This window comes from Artemia sp. Qi Xiang Cuo, chromosome 3 (genome assembly GCF_049724085.1).
Source record: "Artemia sp. Qi Xiang Cuo chromosome 3, ASM4972408v1, whole genome shotgun sequence".
Classification (NCBI taxonomy): Eukaryota; Metazoa; Arthropoda; class Branchiopoda; order Anostraca; family Artemiidae; genus Artemia; species Artemia sp. Qi Xiang Cuo.
Window position 1 is genome coordinate 31,915,684 of NC_142796.1, and position 23,937 is coordinate 31,939,620.

The 23,937-nt window shown below is 39.5% G+C and overlaps 1 protein-coding gene across 1 annotated transcript; it reads right to left on the reverse strand.

The window, feature by feature from the left end:
* Window positions 1-416: 416 nt before the first annotated feature.
* LOC148954011 (uncharacterized) lies at window positions 417-881 on the reverse strand. Its single transcript, XM_089086081.1, has one exon. The coding sequence runs from the start codon at window positions 879-881 to the stop codon at window positions 417-419; it is 465 nt and encodes a 154-aa protein (XP_088942207.1).
* Between the last annotated feature and the right edge of the window lie 23,056 nt (window positions 882-23,937).

A 23,937-nucleotide genomic window follows, 5' to 3' on the forward strand; every position in this document is an offset into this window, starting at 1 on the left:
TACGGGTAGAAGAAGGCGATGTTAGCTTCTATTAATGTTCGGTGCGCGCAGTAATTTTTTTCTGGGACGGGGGCCAGATTCGTAAAATGCGAAAAGAGGCAAATTTTACGGAAAATGTAGGACAAAACGAAGAAGGATGTGGAGATTCGAGCCCCTCATCCCCTACGAACGCACCTAGTGGCAGAAGATTTTTGAAGTAGGAGGAGAGTCTACAATAATTCATTTTGGATGCAAAAGCTTGTACAAAAAGGCTCTTTTTCAGAAAAGTGTTACATCTTTTCCGAACATTAAATAGTTTGTACTTTCTAAATATTTCTAAATATTCTAAATATTAGTTGTGTATACTCCCTATCGAGAATTCCAAAATTTTTCTAAATTTCAAAGGCTGCTCTACTAATATCAAGGATGTCATCAGCTTAGTTAGCTAGCGAAACATCAATACCATTAAATAAACATGTGGTTAGAACGTTCTGTTGTGGCACAATGACAGTATTATCAAACAGGGGTGGAGAAGTAACAGCGTCCTGTCTAATACCCTTTTTTACTGGAATTGAAGGATGAAGTTCCACCGTGCCAGGTGAGATGGTGACCTTAACTCTGGCATTTAGCTTTTTATACATATCACGTATCGATTTGATGACAGAAATATCAACCTCCCGTTTATAAGCAGTCAATAAGATGTGCGGATGTATACCCATGTCGAAAGCTCTAGATACGTCTAACCCATCAAAATATAATACCTCATTATTTTCATGAGCATGTAGAAGTAAATTAGAAATCAAATGGTGAGCATTTTCGCGGCCTACTCCTTTCTTGAAGCCGAATTGGTTATCCGGTGTATAAGACTTATCAGATATCTCGTCAATAATTAGTAACTCCATAATTTTGCACAAAACTGGTGCACCATAATTGGCCCAAAAGTAAGGTCTGAGGGCTTTGTCCTTTTTAATACCGGGGTTTTTACTCCAGTACTGAATAAATCAGGAACTATACCCCAACAGAATATCATCTGAAAGAGTAAGATCAGATGCTGAATCAAGAGAGGGGACCCACATCTTAGATGCTTTGCACAGAGGCCATCAACACCACGAGAAGTTTTCTTTTGTAGCGAGAAGTTTTTTTTGGTAGGCAGAGAACATCGTTCGTGTCACATGGAGTTTGGATTATGGATATATTCACTGAGACGCCTCTATTGATATTCCACGATGTAACGCGTAGATCAGTGCTCATTTTAGGGGTTTCATAAGTTTCTGTGCGACAGGACATTTGTAGCTGTAACAAGGATGGTCAGCCAGGTTGCACAGTACACACTGCATTTTATTTTGACAGGGGGTTTCCAGCTTGTTTGAATGTTCTGTCTACGCACGGCGGGAACAGCGAGTAAGAGCTTTACGGTGATGGGCAATATTTCCGTAGGCTTGGCAGTTGTAGCAGCGAGGAGGAGAGGGAGAAACCTCTCAATGCGGATTCACTCATACTCAATTATCAATGACGAGGAAATGGCTGCTAATAAGTCTTCTCGACGAGAGAACCAAAGCTTGTAGGACCTAGTTTCGCCGATACGGTAAACTTCGGTACAGTTAGTTGTCAAGTTATGCACCTGACCGTCAGTAACAGTGTCGGGAACAAAACGGGCAATTCCATAATACAATGGAACTTTTAGCTGTAGTCTTAGCGATTGGTGCTTAGATTTAATAGCATCAGCTACAGCATTAGTTTCATTTTTATCACTTACGACGAGGTGCCAAGTATCTTTTCCCGGTCTAAGTATCAAGTATCCAAGATGAGTGTGTGGAGGCTTGAGACAAAGAAGGCAGCGATTTGCGCTTCGACAGGACGTAATTATCGAATTTGACGCATAGTTTGTTAGCTTTACGAGTAAGCGTAGCACTTGATTCCCCTGCGATAACTGGTGCTTCGTCAGGCTCTTACGGCACGAACTTGGTAGTGGTATAGGCTTCTCATCACACTTTTCAACAATTTTACGCATGTCCAGACAGTTATCTGCAGCTTTCTGTCGGTCACTTGGGTGATTCGTGCAGTTCACAAAATTCCACAATATTTTTTTGCTTCCATTAACGAATCGGTGCTAAAAAAGTCTAAACCAGTTTTTGGAATATCGGCGTGAACATTCCTCACAGCCCGGGCACGGTATAAGAAGTTCAAGACTGGAGACCATAATAACGACTATATAGTCACCGATTAACCCCCAACCCTTCCACCAACCCTCCGGCCATCCATGTTCCAAATATAGTACTTATTGCAGTCTTATTTTTATATCAACCCATCTAATGCCTAGACATCATAGCTATAGGCTACAAATCATATAAGTTACTTATTCTTTTTCGTCACACTAACATTGGTTGACATTATTAACCAACAGTTCGTGATAAATAAATCCGAAAATAATATAAAACTTGACAAGAAAACAATATGAGCCTAATAACCAAATTTATACTTTAAGCTGTAATGTAAATTTTCTTATGAATAATATTTTTGGGGTCGCGTTCGTTTAAATCCACTATTCCCCGACCTTGTACATAATCTGTAGCTAAATTTTGTCCTCATTAGGAGGGGGTGGTGCATTTTTTTTGTAAGAAGATTGTATTTAGGGACTTTTCATAAGAAGAAATAAATTATACCACAATTTCTTAAAATTCTTTTGTTTCTATCTCAGAATTAGCCTTCATACAGGGTTACCAATTGTTCAAGCATTAGAAGTTGTAGAGGTAGACCTAGATATTTAAACAAATTTACTTGGCGTTTAATTTGAGTTTAAATTGGCGTTTTTTTAAAATCAATTTGAGCAAAATATATTTTCCGTAAAATTTCTTTTGCCTAACTTAACAGCTTTGCAAGACCATAAGAAGATCCTAAAACTGCAGTCTAAAATATTACGCCCACTGAAATTATTACACGGGTAAAGGGGCCAGAATAATAATTGTGAGGGGAGTGCTCGGTGAAAACATTTGAGGATAAAAGTTGGTATGACAAATACAATTCTCAGATAAAAAAAGAAAAGAACTTAAATTTTACACACCGAATGAAACAAAAATTTAAATGGTAAGAATTCCTGGCAAAAAGATCAATTCCTTCAATATATTATGCATTCAGTCATTAAGTATTAATCATTAATACAGTACGTCCAAAACCCAAAATAGCAAAAGAAAACAAAATTTAAACTTATGATTCGGCTTTCAAAACAATTCTTCTTCTTTAGAAGTTCAATTTCAAAACCCAAAATCCAACAGAGTGTTTCATTAAACAACTTCAAATATAATTCTTGGCTAATTTTGTCAAGATTGTCTTGACCACGAATGATGTATGTGTAAGAATCGTATAGTATTTGGAATACTGCATTCAAAATTGTTTAATGTAAATGCAGGAAAATGATACTTATGTGAACATATGAAGAGTGGTCTATACTTAAATCGCATCGTTCTGTTTTTTATGCAAAGCAACCTAGCGCATTGGCTCTATACCAGATTTTGCAGTAATTTAATATTACTCTCGTATTGGTTGACAGCTGGATGCCAAGGCGACAGGAGTTTACAAGTGACAACAACACTTATCAAACACCCCGTAAGTCACTGGAGACCCAAATTTTTCGACGGAGCCACTGAATCAGTGCTAAAGAGGCTTCAAAAAGCTATTATCGACTGACTGTTGAGCCCGGGACTAGTACGTCTTTCAGTACTTCCGTTCCTGCCAATCTTAGTGGCTACGATGCCGGGTGGGAGAAATCTGCTGTGGTAAAACCGGAGTTGAATGCTAGCATACATCTACCACTAAAGGCAAAGACAGGAAGTTCAGAGGAAGAAGGAGAAAAGGAGTCGACCCGATCCCAGGATAACTCAGTCGATACTGCCGTTGGCATAGATCAACACGCCACTATGGACCAAGAGGCAATTGTAGCCCTGCTACAACAGACGGTCAGGTAGAGCATGGAAGTGATGAGTGACCGTTTTGCTACTTTTGCCACGCACTTTAGTCCCGCCGTTCACGCAGGCCAAGCTGCAATTCAGAACGCAACCAAAATAGCAGGGATGTCGCCTATTTCAATAGCAAAGTTCAGCAATGAGGGAGACATAGACACATACCTCAACACCTTTGAATGTGCAGCTATCCAAAAGCAGTGGGACAAATCGACGTGGACAGTGAGGCTGTGTGGTTTGTTGACGCTCCCATCATATCAAATTTGCGTATATGATGAGGTCAAACGGGCAATTCTTCGTAGTTTTGGGGTCACATCGGAAGCCTACCGAGTTCGATTCCGCTCCGAATAGAAAGAGGCAGATCAGTCTTTCATCGACTATGGGAGGACGCTGGAGCGACTATCTGTCAAATGGTTTGAGTGCCAGGACTACACAACAGAGGCAGGTCCTGAGATCCTTGAACAGAAAATAGACGACATTCTTCGACTGATTGTGGTTGAACATTTTATAGGTTCTATAAAAAATGATCAACTACGCATACGTCTCAATGAAGTCGACCAGCCACCTTTGGAGGAAGTCTGCAGATTAATGGATGAGTTTTTCTCTTAACAGAAGAGACGAAAAACTAGACTCGAAGAATTTGCCACGGAAAGAAAACAGATCTCGAGAAACTCAAAATCACGAAGAAAAGCCTAAGACAGAGGAGAAAGCTGCACAGAATACAGCCGCTAGCACATCTCTGTCACAGAAGAATTATCAAAGGTATTATAACTGCGGGAAAAGAGGGCATAGGGGCAAGGACTGCCGACAGCCAAGGAAACGAATTCTTCTAGCTCAAAGTCCTAGTCCAATTTAAGATGCAAGGGAACGTTACTATTTTGAAGGCGAAATTGAAGGGCAACAAGAAACTTTCTTGGTCGGCAGTGGCATCATCCTATGTATCATGCATAAGAGGTATATGCCGTAAAACAGCTTCCCTTCAAAGAAGACAAAAGTTTGCTGCGTCCATGGGGACTGGAAATCGTATCCTGTTAAAGACGTTCTCATCCAGATGGGAAGAAAAGGGGAAGGTTTTAGTGACTGCGTACCCGTTGCTGTCTCAAGCGAATTAACTTTGGACGTAGTCTAGGGACATCGTTCCCTCGTTTTAATGAACTTTGCAGTCAGCACTTTGGAAAGAAAAAGCCTAATATTATAGTTCTTGTCAGCACAAGAATTACTCACCTGAAGAACTTAAACAGGAGGAATCCGTACCAAGGATGATTTACTCGCCTCCAATGCCGAGCATTCCTAATCCACCTGCTCCGAAGAATGGGGGAGTGGATCTTCCAGAAAACGATATTTGGACAATAGAGATGGATCCTGGAAACACTGGGAGGCCAGACAGACGGAAAAAGAGTCGAAAGGAGAAGCGCATAGAGCGTGATTTGCACAAGCCTCTTTCGCTGGGTACAGCTCAGGAGATAAGTCCGGATCAGCTGACTGGGAATGAGCTCAAACGACTACGGGAGAATGACCAAAGCTTGGTAAGTTGTTTCAAGCAAGCCCCGCTACGGGAAAACTATGAGATCCTTGATGGGGTGCTGTATAGGAAGAGTACTTCGTCAGTGGACGAGGAAGTATTGCAACTTGTTGTTGCAATACCTCCACAGTCTCCAGAGTCCACAGTCTTGCAGATCCTTCATCATTAGGCTAGCCCACGACTCGCCGTTAAATGGACATACTGGTAACCAGCGTGCTCGTGATCGGATTTTGCATCGTTTCTTCTGGCCAAAAGTAAGACAAGATGTCCGAAAAAACATTAAAACGTGTAAGCTGTGTCAGCTCACCGCTAGGCTGAAAGTGAAGGAGAAAGTACCACTGATTTCCTTACCCACAGTGGAAGAGCCCTTCTATCGCGTGGCTATCAACATTTTTGGGCCGTTAACAATATCACGAAATAGTCATCAGTTTCTGCTGGTAATTTCGGATTATGCCACAAGATATCCGGAAGCCTTACCTTTATGAACGACCAATGCAAGAAAGATTGCGGAGGTTCTCGAACAATTCTTTTGCCGAGTTGGAGTCCCTTTTGAGATTTTGACCGGCCAAGGATCAAACTTTCTGTCCAAAAGTTTGAGGGAAGTTTACAAAATGCTTGGTGTAAAGGCAATAAATTCTTCTCCGTATCATCCTCAGACCGATGGGCGGGTAGAAAGACTCGATGGAACCTTAATGCATTTGCTTAAGACATTTGTTATGGACAATCCAAGAGAATGGAACCGGTACATCCCCTACATTTTGTTCGCGTATCGCGAAACAGTTCAGTCTTCACTGGGTTTCAGCCCCTTTGAACTCCTGTATGGTAGACGACCAAGAGGACCACTGGATATCCTCAAGAACATGGTGAGGCAGCACCAACGGCTTTAAAACAAAATTGACCAACTGCTGAATTGTTGCAAGTACACTATCGCATTGAAAAACTGATGAAAGAAGCCAAAACAAAGTGGACAAAAGCAGCGAGCCAACAAAAGAAGCTATACGACCGCCGTAAAAAGCCTCGTAAACTTCAGGTGGGAGATAAAGTTCTAGTACTTCTACCAGCAGGTGACCACAAGTTGGAAATTCGTTGGCGAGGCCCCTTTAAAGTCTTGCAGAAAATTGGCAGAGTCAATTACAAAATTGAGCTGCCAGAAGAAAGGAGTAAACGCAGAGTACTTCATATCAACCTTATGAGGCAATTCGAGAAGAGACTGCCAGAAATTTCGATGACAGCCGTTGAAAGCAATCAGAACGTATGTGAACGTATGAACGGTGGTGACAGCGAAGTTTGTTCTGATCTATGTGAATCAGGAAATCACCGGGCCAGAAAGAAAAAGGAAGAACTGCTAAGTCTACTCCAGGATTTTCGAGAAACTTTCTCAGGGACACCGGGAAGAACAATGATCGTGAAACATAAGATTGATACAGGTGAGTAACGTCCTCTGAGGCAGAGGCCATATCGCATCCCGCAAAGCCGACAGGTCACCATTGAGCAGGAAGTAAACCGCATGCTCGACTTGGGCATCATTGAACCGCCTTCTAGTCCATGGTGCTCTCCAGTTGTCATAGTCAAAAATCAGACGGATTGCTACGTTTCCGTCTTGATTTTCGTGGGCTTAACAATATATCTCGTTTCGATGCGTATCCTTTACCTCGTATAGAGGAGTTCCTGGAGACGGTTGGCAGCAAGAAAATATATAGAATCCTAGACTTGCTTAGAGGGTACTTGCAAATAGAACTTGACAAAACTAGCCGGGAAAAGACGGCCTTCCAGACGTCTTCCGGGCTCTATCAGTTTCTGGTCATGCCATTCGGCTTGCGTGGTGCTCCCGCGACCTTCCAGTGCCTTATGGATAAGGTTTTAGAGCCCTGTAAGGCCTTCGCTCGTGCCCGTTTGGATCATATTGTCATCTTTAGTGACTCTTGGGAGAAGCACCTAGTACATGTTAAAAGACCGCTAGAGAGCATACAAGAAGCAGGGTTGAGAATCCACACTGGAAAGACTAAAATAGCTCAGAACGAGGTTCGTTACCTTGGTCACCGCATTGGAAATGGTAAAAAATCCCCATTGGAAAGCATGGTCAAGGCCGTCCAAGATTCTCACCTACCTGCGTTTAAGAAGGAAATTTGTTCTTTTATTGGGATGGCAGCATATTATCAACGTTTTATAAAGAATTTTGCTGAAATCCCTGAGCCATTCCCTTCATTTTTGAAGAAAGGTTCTCCAACCAAGTTGGGGCTGAAAGAGATACAGGTTGGTGCATTTGAGAACCTGAAAATAGCACTCATCGAAGCCCCTCTTATGACTACACCAGATTTCAGTAAGGATTTTATTTACAGATAGACGCCTCTGACATTGGGGTTGGAGCGGTCCTCACCTAAAGGGATGTTGAGGAGCACCCAATTGCATTGCGTAGTAGGAAACTGGTCCCGGCTGAAAAACGTTACTCGACCGTGGAAAAAGAAGTTCTTGCTCCCAATAGGGGAATTGGGAGCTTCGAGAACTGAAGGGACTCCATTTCTTCGTAGAAACGGACCGCAACCCTCTTAGGTGGCTTAATGTTGCTCAAAGTTGCAACGCTTGTTTGACTCGTTGATCATTAGCTCTGCAAGAATTTCAGTTTACCATTAATAGCCGACCGGGATTCATGACACAGAATCGTCATTTATAGTAACTGCAACTGCGAATTTTCGTTTTTTGGGTCATCCTTTAGACATTGTATTGAATAATTAACTGATTGTGTTGGATAATGTATACATTTAAGTCTGATGTTCCAAAAAAAATGGCTCCTTTAAAGTTTTTTCGGAGATATAGTCTTTACGGATGATGTTCTTTTTATTAGTCAGATTAGCCGATATCTTAGTTGTAATTACACAGTAGATATTTCAAATTCTGGCCTACGTGGAGATCGACCGGAAAGGCTATGAGGCGGCGTCGCGGACTAATTTCTGTTCTATTCCTGGAAACTCTTCAAATACGAAATTCCTTTCTTTAATCTTCAACAAACAAATCACAACTAACAAAAATGAACCAAATAATAGTTCATTACAGTCCGAGTTCAGTATTTCGGCACTCGCTTGCGTAATCAGACACAGAGCAAAGACTTAAGATGAAAAAGGATTTAGCTAAAAGTATAATTTACATAGGCGATTCATAACATCCCTCCCTTCCACAAGAGGATGGCAGAGACATCCTTAACAGCTATCACCACAATATTGCAATATTACCTTGAAAGCGCATCAGCATTTGCGTTCATGGATCCCGGTCGGCTATTAATGGTAAACTGAAAGTCTTGCAGAGCTAATAACCAACGAGTCAAACGAGCGTTGCAACTTCGAGCAACATTAAGCCACCTAAGAGGGTTGTGGTCCGTTTCTACGAAGAAAGGAGCCCCTTCAGTACTCGAAGCTCCCAATTCCTCAATTAGGAGCAAGAGCTTCCTTTTCCACGGTCGAGTAACGTCTTTCAGCAGGGACCAGTTTCCTACTACGAAATGCAATTGGGTGCTCCTCAAAATCCCTTTAGGTGAGGACCGCTCCAATCCCTATGTCAGAGACGTCTGTCTGTAAAATAAAATCCTTACTGAAATCTGGTGTAGTCATAAGAGGGGCTTCAATGAGTGTTATTTTCAGGTTCTCAAATGCACCAACCTGTATCTCGTTCAGCCCCAACTTGGTTGCAGAACCTTTCTTCAAAAGTGAAGTGAGTGGCTTAGCAATTTCAGAAAAATTCTTTATAAAACGTTGATAATATGCAGCCATTCCAATGAAAGAACGAATTTCCTTCTTAAACACAGGTAGGGGGGAATCTTGGACGGTCTTGACCATGCTTTCCAATGGGGATTTTTCACCATTTCCAATGCGGTGACCCAGGTAACGAATCTCGTTCTGAGCCATTTCAATCTTTCCAGGGTGGATTATCAACCCTGCTTCTTGTATGCTCTCTGGCGTTCTTTTAACATGTACTAGGTGCTTTTCCCAAGAGTCACTAAAGATGACAATATCATCCAAATAGGCACAAGCTAATGCCTTACAGGGCTCTAAAACCTTATCCAAAAGGCGCTGGAAGGTCACAGGAGCACCATGCAAGCCGAATGGCATGATCAGAAACTGATAGAACCCGGAAGACGTCTGGAATGCCGTCTTTACCCGGCTTGCTTTCTCAAGTTCGATCTGCCAGTACCCTCTAACCAAGTCTAGGATACTAAATATTTTCTTGCTATCAACTGTGTCCTGGAGCTCGTCTATACGAGGTAAAAGATACGCATCAAAACGAGATATATTGTTAAACCCACAAAAATCGAGACAGAAACTTAGCGATCCGTCTAATTTTTCGGCTATGACGACTGGAGAGCACCATGGACTTGAAGATGGTTCAATGATGTCTAAGTCGAGCTTGCGGTTGACTTCCTGCTCAATGATGACCTGTCGGCTTTGTGGGATGCGATTTGGCCTCTGCCTCAGATGTCGTGACTCAACTGTATCAATCTGATATTTCACGATCCTTGCTCTTTCTGGTGTCCCTGAGAAAGTTTCTCGAAAATGCTGGAGTAGACTTAGCAGCTCTTCCTTTTTCTTTCTGGCCAGGTGATTTCCTGATTCACATAGATCAGAACAAATTTCGCTGTTACCACCGTTCATGCGTTCACATACGTTCTGATTGCTTTCAACGTCTCTTCTCGGATCGCCTCAGATGGTTGATGTGAAGTACTCTGCATTTTTTCCTTGCTTCTGGCATCTCAATTTCGTAATTGACTCTGCCAATTTTCTGCAAGACTTTAAAGGGGCCTCGCCAACGAATTCTGAGCTTGTGGTCACCTGCTGGTAGAAGTACTAGAGCTTCATCTTCCACCTGAAGTTCACGAGGCTTTGTACGTCGGTCGTATAGCTTCTTTTGTTGGCTCTCTGCTTTTGTCCAGTTTTGTTAAGCTTCTTTCATCAGTTTTTCAATGCGAGAGCGTACTTGCAACAATTCAGCAGTTGGTCGATTTTGTTTTAGAGCCGTTGGTGCTGCCTCACCATGTTCTTGAGGATATACAGTGGTCCTCTTGGTCGTCTACCATACAGGAGTTCAAAGGGGCTGAAACCCAGTGAAGACTGAACTGTTTCGCGATACGCGAACAAAATGTAGGGGTTGTACCGGTTCCATTCTTTTGGATTGTCCATAACATGTGTCTTAAGCAAATGAATTAAGGTTCCATCAAGTCTTTCTACCCGCCCATCGGTCTGAGGATGATACGGAAAAGAATTTATTGCTTTACACCAAGCATTTTGTAAGCTTCCCTCAAACTTTTGGACAGAAAGTTTGATCCTTGGCCGGTCAAAATCTCAAAAGGGACTCCAACTCGGCAAAAGAATTGTTCGAGAACCTCCGCAATCTTTCTTGCATTGGTCGTTCGTAAAGGTAAGGCTTCCGAATATCTTGTGGCATAATCCGAAATTACCAGCAGAAAGCGATGACTATTTCGTGATATTGTTAACGGCCCAACAATGTTGATAGCGACGCGATAGAAGGGATCTTCCACTATGGGTACGGAAATCAGTGGTACCTTCTCCTTCGCTTTCAGCCTATTGGTGAGTTGACACGGTTTACACGTTTTAATGTATTTTCAGACATCTCGTCTTACTTTTAGCCAGAAGAAACGATGCAAAATCCGATCCCGAGTCCTCTTGTTGCCACTATGTCCATTTAACGGCGAGTCGTGGGCTAGCCAACAAGTTGCAATACCTCCTCGTCCACTGACGAAGTACTCTTCTTATACAGCACCCCATCAAGGATCTCATAGTTTTCCCGTAGCGGGGCTTGCTTGAAACAACTTACTAAGCTTTTTTCATTCTCCTGTAGTCGTTTGAACTCATCCACACTCGGCTGATCTGGACTTATCTCCTGAGCTGTACCCGACGAAAGAGGCCTGTGCAAATCACGCTCTATGCGCTTCTCCTTTCGACTCTTCTTCCAACTGTCTGGCCTCCCAGTGTTTCCAGGATCCATCTCTATTATCCAAATATCGTTTTATGGAAGATCCACTCCCCCATTCTTCGGAGCAGGTAGATTAGGAATGCTAGGCATTGGAGGCAAGTAAATCATCCTTAGTACGGATTCCTCCTGTTTAAGCTCTTCAGGGGAGTAAATCTTGTGCTGACAAGAGCTCAAATATTAGGCTTTTTCTTTCCAAAGTGCTGACTGCAAAGGTCATTGAAACGAGGGAATGATGTGCCTAAAATCACGTCCACAGGTAATTCGCTTGAGACAGCAACGGGTACGCAGTCACTGAAACCTTCCCCTTTCCTTCCTACCTGGATGTGAATGTCTTTAACAGGATACAATTTCCAGTCCCCGTGGACGCAGCAAACTTCTGTCGTCTTTGAAGGGAAGCTGTTGTCCGGAATATACCTCTTATGCATGATACATAGGGTGATGCCACTGCCGACCAAGAAATTTGCTGGTCGCCCTTCAATTTCGCCTACAAAATAGAAACGTTCCCTTGTATCTTAAATTGGACTAGGACTTAAAGCTTGAAGAGTTCGTTTCCTTGGCTGTCGGTAGTCCTTGCCTCTATGCCCTCTTTTCCCGCAGTTATAATACCTTTGATAATTCTTCTGTGACGGGGAGGTGCTAGTGGCTGTATTCTGTTTATCTTTCTTTTCTGTCTTAGGCTTTTCTTCGTGATTTTGAGTTTCTCGAGATCTGTTTTCTTTCCGTGGCAAATTCTTCGAGTCTAGTTTTTCGTCTCTTCTTTTGAGACAAAAACTTATCCATTAATCTGCAGACTTCCTCCAAAGGCGGCTGGTCGAGTTCATGGAGACGTATGCGTAGTTGATTATTTTTTATAGAACCTATAAATTGTTTGACCACAATCAGTCGCGGAATGTCGTCTATTTTCTATCTAAGGATCTCAGGATCTGCCTCTGTTATGTAGTCCTGGCACTCAAACCATTTGACAGATAGTCGCTCCAGCGTCCTCCCATAGTCGATGAAAGACTGATCTGCTTCTTTCTATTCGGAGCGGAATCAAACTCGGTAGGCTTCCGATGTGACCCCAAAACTACGAAGAATTGCCCGTATGACCTCATCATAGTCGCAAATTTGATATGATGGGAGCATCGAAGTAGCTTCGGCGGCTTTTCGCGTCAACAAACCACACAGCCTCACTGCCCACGTCCATTTGTTTCACTGGTTTTGGATAGCTGCACACTCAAAGGTGTTGAGGTATGTGTCAATGTCTCCCTCATTGCTGAACTTTGCTATTGAAATAGGCGACATCCCTGCTGTTCTGGTTGCATTCTGAATTGCAGCTTGGCCTGCGTGAACGGCGGGACTAAAGTGTGGAGCAAAAGTAGCAAAACGGTCACTCATCACTTCCATGCTCAACCTGACCGTCTGTTGTAGCAGGGCTACAATTGCCTCTTGGTCCATAGTGGCGCGTTGATCTATGCCAACGGCAGTATCGACTGAGTTATCCTGGGATCGAGTCGACTCCTTTTCTCCTTTTTCCTCTGAACATCCTGTATTGGTCTCTAGTGGTAGATGTATGCTAGCTTTTAACTCCGGTTCTACCAAAGCAGAATGATGTCTTCCACCCGGCGTCTTAGCCCCTAAGATGGGCAGAAACGGAAGTACTGGAAGACGTACTAGTCTCGGGCTTAAAAGTCAGTCGATAATAGCTTTTTGGAGCCTCCTTAGCACTGGTTCGGTGGCTCCATCGAAAAATTTGGGTCTCCAGTGACTTATGGGGTGTTTGATAAGTGTTTTTGTCACTTGTAAGCTCCTGTCGCCTTGGCATCCATTTGTCAACCAATACGAAAGTAATATAAAATTATTGTAAAATTTGGTATAGAACCAATGCGAGAGTAATATAAAATTGCTGCAAAATATGGTATAGAACCAATGCGAGGGTAATATAAAATTAGTGCAAAATTTGGTATAGAATCAATGTGAGGGTAATAAAAAATTACTTCAAAATTTGGTATAGAACAAAGACAAGGGTAACATAAAATTACTGCAAAATTTGGTATAGAACCAATGCGAGAGTAATGTAATATTACTGCAAAATTTGGTATAGAACAAATGCGAGAGTAACATAAAATTACTGCAAAATTTGGTATAGAACCAATGCGAGAGTAATATAAAATTACTGTAAATTTTGGTATAGAACCAATGCGAGAGTAATATAAAATTACTGCAAAATTTGGTGTAGAACCAGTACGAGAGTAATATACAATTACTGCAAAATTTGGCGTTAGCCGGAGCCTTCACTACACTGAATGGTATCCTGTAGAGCCGGGACTTGAAACCTCGGCCACTCTGACAAGACTAGCGGTTCCACTTGAGTATCAAACAGTTCTTGGTAACGAACTGTAATTAAGGAGCGACCCGGCTCAATAGTAACCGAAACTCTAAAAAATGGAATTTCGATACCAATAGTTACATCAGATGAATCAGATTTTTATGCTGATTTCAAATATATAAGTTTCATCAAGTTTAGTTTTACCCATCAAAAGTTAGGCGCCTGAGAATATTTGACTTATTTTCGAAACAAGGGGGAAACACCCACTAAAAGTCATAGAACTTTAATGAAAATCACACCATCAGATTCAGCGTATCAGAAAACCATACTGTTGAAGTTTCAAGCTCCTATCTGCAAAAATGTGGAGTTTTGTATTTTCTGTCAGAAGAAAGATCACGGATGCGTGTTTATTTGTTTTTTTTTGTCGTTTTTTTAATTTCCTCAGGGGTGATCGTATTGATCCAGTAGTCCTAGAATATCGTAAGAGGGCTCATTTGAACGGAAATTAAAAGTTCTAGTGCCCTTTTTAAGTTACCAAAAATTGGTGGGCAACTTGGCCCCTCCCACGCTCATTTTTTTCCCAAAGTTGCCCAATTAAAATTTTGAGATAGCCATTTTGTTCAGCAGAGTGGAAAATCTAATAAATATGTCTTTTAGGATGACTTAATCCCCCACAGTTCCCAGGGGAAGGGCTGCAAGCTATGAACTTTGCCCATTGTTTACACATTGTATTGGTTATTGGGAAGTATACAGACATTTTCAGCAAGGATTTTTTTCTGGTGGAGGGGGGCTGGAGGAGGGGGTGACGTGGGAGAATCTTTCCATGGAGGATGTTTTCTTGGAGAAAGGGACATTTCTATGAAGGGGGCCCCGGATTTCCCAGCATTATTTAAAACACAATCAGAAATTAAATTAAAAAAAAACAAGTTATTTCAACTGAAAGTAAGAAGCAACATTAGAACTTAAAACGAACAGAAATTTTTACGTATATGAGGGGGTTCGCCCCCAGGTCAATACCTCGTTCTTTACGCTACAGTTTTTTTTTTTTTTTTTGTGCTTTCAGAAGAGCTATCTATTCTAATTAAACGGCCTTTGTGATTCAGGGGTTTGTGATTTAAACAGAATTTTAACTTTAGCGTAAAGAGCGTGGTATTGACTACGGGTATAACCCCCCTCATATACGTAATAACATATACGTAATAAAAAAAACCACGCGACGCGGCTCAATAGTAATCGAAACTTTTAAAAACGGAATTTTGATATCAATAAATGTATCAAAAGAATGGGCTTATAATGCTGATTCTAAATATATAAATTCTATTAAGTTTAGTATTACTCATCAAAGGCTACGAGCCTGAGAAAATTTACCTGATTTTTGAAAGAGGGGGAAACATCCTCTACAAGTGAAAGAATTTTAATGAAAATCACACCGTCAGATTCAGCGTATCATAAAACCCTATTACATAGGTTTCAAGCTCATATCTGCAAAAATCTGCAATTTTTTATTTTTTGCCAGAAGAAATATCACGGTTGGGTTTTTTTTTTTTTTTTTTTTTTTTTCAGGGGTAATCCTACCGACCCAGTGGTCCTAGAACATCAAGAGAGAGCTCATTCGAACGGAAATTAAAAGTTATAGTGCCCTTTTCAGTGACCAAAAATGCTGGAGGGCAACTTGGTCCCCTCCCACACCCCTTTTTCCCAATTTCGTTTGATCAAAATTTTGATATAGCCGTTCTGTCCAGCATAGTTGAAAAACCCAAAAAATATATCTTTGAAGGTAACAAATTTCCCCTAGAGCCCTTATGAAAAGGCCTTAAAGTTTAAAATTTTCCAATTGTATACGTATAGTATTTGTTATTGGGAACTATGCATGCATTTTTTTTGTGGTGGGGGGGGGGATTTCTGCTGTTTTTTTCCACAGGGAAGATTTTCCATGGGGATGTAAGTTTCCAGGCAGGAAACTTTTCACGGGGAATTTTACACTGGGGGAATTTGCCAGAATTCTAATACGAAATTCTTTTTATGGTGTCTTGCCTTCATTTTGCCGACTTACTTTTACGCGTGGGTGGGTGGGTCAGGGATTATGTGGGAAGATCTTTCCATGAAGGAAGTTTTCATGGGGGAAGGGACATTGCTATGAATTGGGGCGTCTGATTTCCCAGCATTATTTAAAAAAAAGACCAGAAATTAATTATAAAAAAAAACAAGTTTTCCAACTGAAAATAAGGAGTACCATCAAAACTTAAAACGAACAGAAAATATTACGTGTATGATTGGGTTCACCCCCTAGTCAATACCTCGCTCTTTAAGCCAAAGATTTTTAATACTTTCATTAGAGCTGTTTATTCTAAATAACGGCCTTTGTGATTAAGGGGTCATTTTTAAAGAATTGGAACAAAATTTGAACTTTAGCTTAAGAGCGAGGTATTGACTAGTGGGCGAGCCCCCTAATATACGTATTAAAAATATATGAATATAGAAGTTCGTTACGTAATTTAATTCGTAAGTTACGTATATTTATTACTAATAAAAACGTTCATAATTAAAATTAAACAACATTTAACCAAATAAAAGTAAAATTAATATGCAAATTTTGTTTTAATTATTCATGTACGTTGAGCCAAAATCAAAATCTGCATTAATTCAAAAACGTTCAAAAATTAAATTAAAAAAACAAGTTATTTTAACTGAAAGTAAGGAGCGAAATTAAAACTTAAAACAAACTGCAATTATTCCGTATATGAAAGGGGCTGTTCCCTCCTCAACGCCTCGCTCTTTACGCTGAAGTTTTACTCTTTCTCACAACTCTATTTTTAAAACAATAAAAACTTTAGCGTAAAGAGCGAGGCGTTGAGGAGGGGACAGCCCCTTTCATATACGGAATAATTTCTGTTTGTTTTAAGTTTTAATGTCACTCCTTACTTTCAGTTAAAAAAAACTTGTTTTTTTTATTTAATAGGACACAAGATCAACACATTAAGTCCACCTGGTCCACAGAAATTCCTCTTTACCGCTGCACCACCGATAAACTACCTTAGAACACACAGAGTATTCTTTCAAAACTGAGTTGCGTTTACTACTTGAATGTACTATTTATTGGAATTTCTTCTGAACAATATCAAAAATTAGTCATACGGCAATATTAATCAAACAACCGACGAGGTATCTTTATCTTAAAAGTGCAATTTCGTTTACTATCTTTTACGTAACTATTCATTTAATAAATTAAATTTCAATAGAAATTCACTTAAAGTGTTGAAAATAACACCGTAAACAAAACACACAAAGACTTAAGATGAAAAAGGATTTAGCTACAAGTATAATTTACATAGGCGATTCATGACAGGCGAACGATCAAGAATACAAACTGTGGGTAAAAATAAAATCCTCGTCTGATGCATACGAAGAAATTCGTTTGGGGAAGGGGGTCAGGTACTTTTCCATTATATGGGCATTTCTAAAAAGTCAAGTTTGGTTAATTCTTATGGAATAAAATATGATGAATATATAATAGTTTATAAACAAATTTGGGCTATACATTTGCAAATTAGGGGGGGGGGGGTAAAGCATTGCATATATTAAATACGTAACCTATATATTAAATACGTACCTCCCCCCCCCTAAACCCCCAAAACAACAGTTTAAATATCGTATATGCAATGTAAACCACGCTATGGATTACAGTACTCTGAAGCCATCTCTTGAATTAACCCGTCAAAAATGGGTTTTTCGTGACTGGTTTCCTTGTAAATGCCCATATAATGGGAAAGCACCGGGGGTCATTTTGGGTGGCCTGTATTTTAAGAGAGAAAAAAATTGGTGAATGAAATTTAATTTTAGGGAAATATGCGGTAGATCTTGAAAATCCTAAAGGGGATACATGGGCCCGGATCCATCCTCTTTCTCTTATGACCGCATCCGTTACTGAATATTTGGTTTCTCAGTAAATTGGGAAAAGTGGCATATTTTTACTGGTTTCTGTGGTAATATTGAAAGGTATCGAAGACTGTATTCGATCAGGTAAGCCGGTGTGGGCATCCTTAATATGGTATGTGTTTATTGGTCATTTTAGAACAGTGTGCCTATAACAATTAGAACAGTGACTGTGATATTGCTGTCAAGAAGATAAATTGACTACTTATTGCTGAATAGCTTACGGTCGTAAAATAGAGGTGCAAATTTATGATTGATTATGTATTTCTTTTCAAGGGTATATTGAGCAAGCGAAAACCCAATAGGTCTATTGGAGAAAGTTGTTTCCAAAAATCAAGGAACCTAACTAATTGAAATTTAATTATTTGCCAGAGATTTCAATTTATCAGAAATATTTTTCTGTGAGTTAGTATTGGAAGCTTTAGATAGACAATTTCTGATACCTTTTAGCAAGGATTAAGAGAAGCGGGCAGTTTATTTTGAAGACGCGCTTTATTGATCATTTTGAATGTTTTTTTTTTTTATTTGACTTTCTTTTTGTATTTGTCATTATTAATATGTGGGTACTTACGTGTTATAGCGACCACACTTTGTTCTTAATCTGTAATGAAACCGGTTTTCTGTAACCACTCGGAGATAATCAGCATAGCCTGGACCAGATAAAGTACTATGCAGGTATATTTTAACTAAATATTTAATATATAGAGGTGGTTAGCTTAGGTTAGGTACTTAATATAATGCGTTCTGGGCGGCCTGCTTTCCATAATTCTCTGTTGTAGTTTCCATAGTTTTTTTTGGCTAAAGTATTATATTTTCATCATATTTTGGTATGTTTCATCAAGACTAACCTAACTTCGCTTCTTGATTGTGGTCGCTATAACACGTAAGTACCCTAATGTGTGTGTAACATTCAACCAGGGAGGCAGGGGGGGGGGAGGTTGAAACACTTATTCCAGATGACTCCCGTTACTCACAAAATATTTAATATATAAAAGAATTATTATTTTGCCAATTGTAATAGTATATTCTAATATTTGACAAAATAGTGGTGAAAAATTTCAAATTTGTTGCTTTAAAATACTTATTTAGAAATAAGTTTAAATAACTTATTAAAAATACTCATTTAGAATACCTGTGTTGCTTTTTGTCATCAATTTTTCAAACTTTAAATGGGAATTACGTATTAGTAGTTCCAATAGTGCAACGACATGTAGTTTTTTTTTTTTTTGTGTTGTGTTATATGTGTTGGTTATGATATTTTTGTCTTAGTTTTTTCTTTATTATTTTTCACTACTCCGCAGTGTCATTTTCAATGTTCGTTTGTGGGTTATAAATAAATAAAATAAAGTTAATCGTCGGAAGTCCCCTCCCCAACTCCTGCGTTTGCCGTTGTACTAAAGAACTGTCCTGCAAACCTGGCCTCGCCTAGTGTTCGTAAGGACTTTGTCGAACTTTGCCCTGAGGCCTCAGGTGAACTGAACTTAAAAAATCAACTTCGGAATGTAAACTTGTTGTTAAGTCAAAGCGTGCAGCGAACAAAATTGCCGAGAATGCTAAGAACAATGTCTTAGGTATCTCGGTGAGTTTGAATTCCCCACTGTTTATAGGGGTCCTGAAAGGCGTACCGACCGAATACGATGAGAATCATGTCAAATCTTTTGTACCAAACTGCGTGGAAGTTTTACAGTGCGGAAAGTCCCGAGTGTTCAAGGTCTACTTTGAGTCGGAACAAAACCTGGATCAGTTCTTGAAAATGTATGTGAAAGTTGGCTATGAAAAGCTTTCTGTACAAGCATTTGTATATTTCCCAAAACATTGTTTCTCATGTCATAAAACTGGGCATCTAGCCTCGCAGCGCTCCAATCGGGCCCTCTGCTCTCGCTGTGGATCATGCGATCACACCTTTAACAGTGCCTCTCCGTGTTCGGAAAAAATGTTCCATCTAAAATGTAAAGTGGCCGGCCATACTAGTAGAAGTAGCTCATGCGATCACACCTCTAGCAGTGCCTCTTACTTTTCTTACTTTTCCAACGATATCTAAAAAGCCAATTCATTAACTCATTCGCATACTCAATTCAAACATCACATTAACCCATTCTAACAACAGATTTTATTTTCACAATCCTCGGTGCTTAACCAGTAAATATTGAGTCAGTGTGGGAGGAACTTACTCCAGATCAACCTCCGAATCTTAGTATGATGTGGTACTAGAAAGTTTATATTTAACTAAAATCATCGACAAAGCGAAAAAAAAACATGTTAATGAACGTGTTAGCCGTGCACGAACATCGTGCACGGCTAACACGAGAGTTTCACCAGATGCATCAGCATCGATCAGTGCATTTGCGACAACCGACAAAGCGTAGGCACAACCGAGACGCGGTTGGAATCTAAATTGGTAAGGTGGAATATAGCGTTTCGCGTTCAGATGGTCAATGAACATAAGTTCGAAAAGCTTACAGCAGGTAGTAGCCAGCGTTATAGGGCGGAAAGGCGAGAGCTAGGTGGCGAGTTTACCTTTCTTTTGAATTGTAGGGAGATCTTCAATCGAGAAAGAAGAAGGTACAGCTCCTTGGGTAACAATCATCTGTATCAAAAGAGCAATATGGTTTATCAGCAGCTCGCTTCCATGCAGAATGTGAAGAGCGCTCACTTTATCGAGGCCAGAAGATTTCTTACGTTTTAGGCGGCGCATTGCTCACAGTACAGAATCAAACGAAGCAACAAAATTGTCAGTAGGACAACTAGACAGAAATTTAACAAGCTTATCTTCATATTCGGACTGTAGGGCGCAAAATTTCTTTTGGTAGAGAGACGAATGTCAGAAACCCAGCCAGAGCATGGACGGTCACACTGGAGCCACAAGTGGTTCCAAAAATTTGGCTTGAGGCTGATGTGGTTGGGGGGGAGGGAGTAGACTGATCAGAAGGACAAGAAATAGATGGATATATTGGAACGTGGTCTGATAGTTGAAAGTCAGTAACGATGTGAACAGGCGACACTTGAAGATTTGCACAAGAAAGTGCTTGGTCAAGATTCAGCACGTGACTTGAATTGTGTGTGAAAGTGTAATCGAGATCTTTCGGTAATAACGAGGCGTCGGTTAAATTACAGTTAAAATATCTTATAATAATACAATACTTATCTAACTGGCCAGTCTTTGAAGGGCAAGACCCTAGTTTCCCACACGCAAAAGTAAATAAAAATTCCGATCGGTTATTGCTGTAATCTGTCGGGAAATAGACGTTTACAATAAGATACTCTTCTGTACGGACAGCAAGAAACAAATCACATGAATGAAAAATATTCGGCCAATAGAAGCGGATCGTTTAGCAGGCACCGAGTAGATAGCAATATTATTGTCAATTTTCTGAAGGCCTGAACTGTTACTCGTCAAAAACTGTTCTTGCAAGCACAATACGTCAGTTCGAAAGCAAACCTTTTATCACAGGCATTTTGACTAAAAGTCCACCACTAATATTCCACGAAAGTACAGCTTCCGCAGTAGTAGACTGATCCATATCGTACAATGGGCTTTGCTAGTTGACTGTTGCTATTGGGACGCTTTACCCTGTAACAAGTATGAGTAGAAGAATGGGTGCCAGCCTGGGGCGAACAACAGGGTGAATAAGATCACAGCCATTCAGAGGGCTAGAATACAAAGCGAACAAGACCACATACTATTTCTAGACCAATCACAGAGCTAGAAATACTTCCGTGTGTTACATCACCAGACTCCCTGGAATTTCAGCATTGAATTTACGTAATTTCTGTTATGGACACAATTTTACCTCGTGAACATTCCTTGATAACATATTATAATTAATTTCCAGGCAGGATGATGTGTAATTAATACATACATGAATTACGTTGAACTTATAGATCTTCGATTGAGTAAGAATTCATGACAGAAAAATCAATAGGCTTCATGGGAATTTAAAATGTATCTGTGCACAGTTGCCAGAACAAACGAAACGTCAGAGATTAATTGACATTTTAGGGGATTATTTGGGTGAAACAGTTTGAGACATGTGACTTGACCTAGCTTTACTTCTCGGCTGTGGTCGCTATAATATACAAGTACAAAATATGGGATTAATGAGTCGGTTTTCGATTTGAGCCATCAAGGACTACAACCACAAATTACCATAGCCATCAAGGATATTAATCCCAATTTTCATCTCTACTACACCCCCCAGGGGCCCCCTACCATCCTATTTTCGGGCCCATTCCCCAATTTTACATGTCTTAGAATGACATAAAGCATACTTAAAGCATAAAAAATTCACAATTAAGCTAGATTTCTAAACGAATGTAGATGTGTGTTGTCTGAAGCCTGTGATTTAGGGTGGTTGGTTTACTATTTCGTCCTTTTCTGACCTAGGTTTCTTAGCCTGTCGTAGATGTGTGTTGTCTGAAATCTATGATTTGGAATGTTTGGTTTACTATTTTGGACTTTTCTTAGCTAGGTTTCTTAACCTTTCGTAGGTGTGGGCTTCATGAAACTTATGATTTGGGATGTCTAGTTTGCTATTTTGGACTTTTCTGAGCTAGCTTTTGTATGTTTATGTTGTCTGAAAGATTGGTTTTCGGTTGCTTTTTTTTCTTATTTCCTCTTTTCTGTTCTATTTTTAATAGCCTTTCATTGGTTTAAGTTGTATAAACCCACGATTAACTTTTATATTTTTTTGGGGGGTGGGGGACGATCCCAAGTCTCATTTGGTACATTTTTTTATATTTTTTTTAATAAAGTTTGGGTTTTAGTTTTCAGAAATATCAACATTCCAGTTTAAAATACATCTGATTTCATTAATAACATTTCATTTTTTTTTAATAAAGTTGGGTTTTAGTTTCAAGAAATGCGAACATCCATGTTTAAAATAAATATGATTTTATTAATAATATTTGATTTTTTAATAGAGTTGGGTTTTAGTTTTTGGAAAGAGGATCGTTCACTTTTAAAATACATCTGATTTTATTAATGATATTTGATTTTCTAATAGATTTGTTTCTTTGTCGAAATCAACGATAAACAGTGGGTTTTTTCTTCAGTATTGTATCAGAATGATTAAAGATGATAACCGAGAAATTGTTCGATAATAAAGATGTAGATGTCAAGAAAAGAATTGTAATAAAGAAATTCAGAACAATCCTATGGGCCTATCCAAAGCCAATGGGGGCCCATCCCCCCATTTTTTTATACTTTTTTTGAAGTTTATTTTTTTAACATGATAATTTTATTTCAACTTTTTTACATGTCTTAGAATGACATAAAACATACTTGAAGCATAAAAAATTCACATTTAAGCTAGATTTCTTAACGTAAGTAGATGTGTGTTGTCTGAAACCTATGATTTGGGGTGCTTGGTTTACTATTTTGCACTTTTTTTACCTAGGTTTCTTAGCCTGTCGTAGATGTGTGTTGTCTGAAATCTATGATTTGGAATGTTTGGTTTACTATTTTAGACTTTTCTTAGCTAGGTTTTTTAACCTTTCGTAGGTGTGTTTCATGAAACTTATGATTTGGGATGTCTAGTTTACTATTATAGACTTTCCTCAGCTAGATTTCCTAACCTTCCGTAGGTGTATGTTGTCTGAAACCTATGATTTGGGATGCTTGGTTTACTATTTCGCACTTTTTCTGAGCTAGGTTTCATAGCCATTCATAGGTATATGTTGTATAAAACCCATGATTAACCTTAATATTTTTTGGGGGGTGGGGGATGATCCAAAGCCTCATTGGGTACATTTTTTTATATTTTTTTTAATAAAGTTGGGTTTTAGTTTTCAGAAATATGAACATTCCAGTTTAAAATACATCTGATTTTATCAACAACATTTGATTTTTTTTTAAATAAATTTGGGTTTTAGTTTCAAGAAATACGAACTTCCATGTTTAAAATACGTCTGATTTTATCAATAATATTTGATTTTTTAATAGAGTTGGGTTTTAGTTTTCGGAAACAAGATCGTTCACTTTTAAAATACATCTGGTTTTATTAATGATATTTGATTGTCTAATAAATTTGTTTCTTTGTCGAAATCAACGATAAACAGTGGGGGTTTTTTCTTCAGTATTGTATCAGAATGATTAAAGATGATGACTGAGAAATTGATCGATAATAAAGATGTAGATGTCAAGAAAAGAATTGCAATAAAGAAATTCAGAACAATCCTATGGGGCCTATCCAAAGCCAATAGGGGCCCGTCCCCCCATTTTTTATACTTTTTTGAAGTTTATTATTTTAACATGATAATTA

Excerpts from the sequence above, each read along its gene's own strand:
- LOC148954011 (XM_089086081.1), bottom strand. The coding sequence starts at position 881 with ATGGAGTTACTAATTATTGACGAGATATCTGATAAGTCTTATACACCG.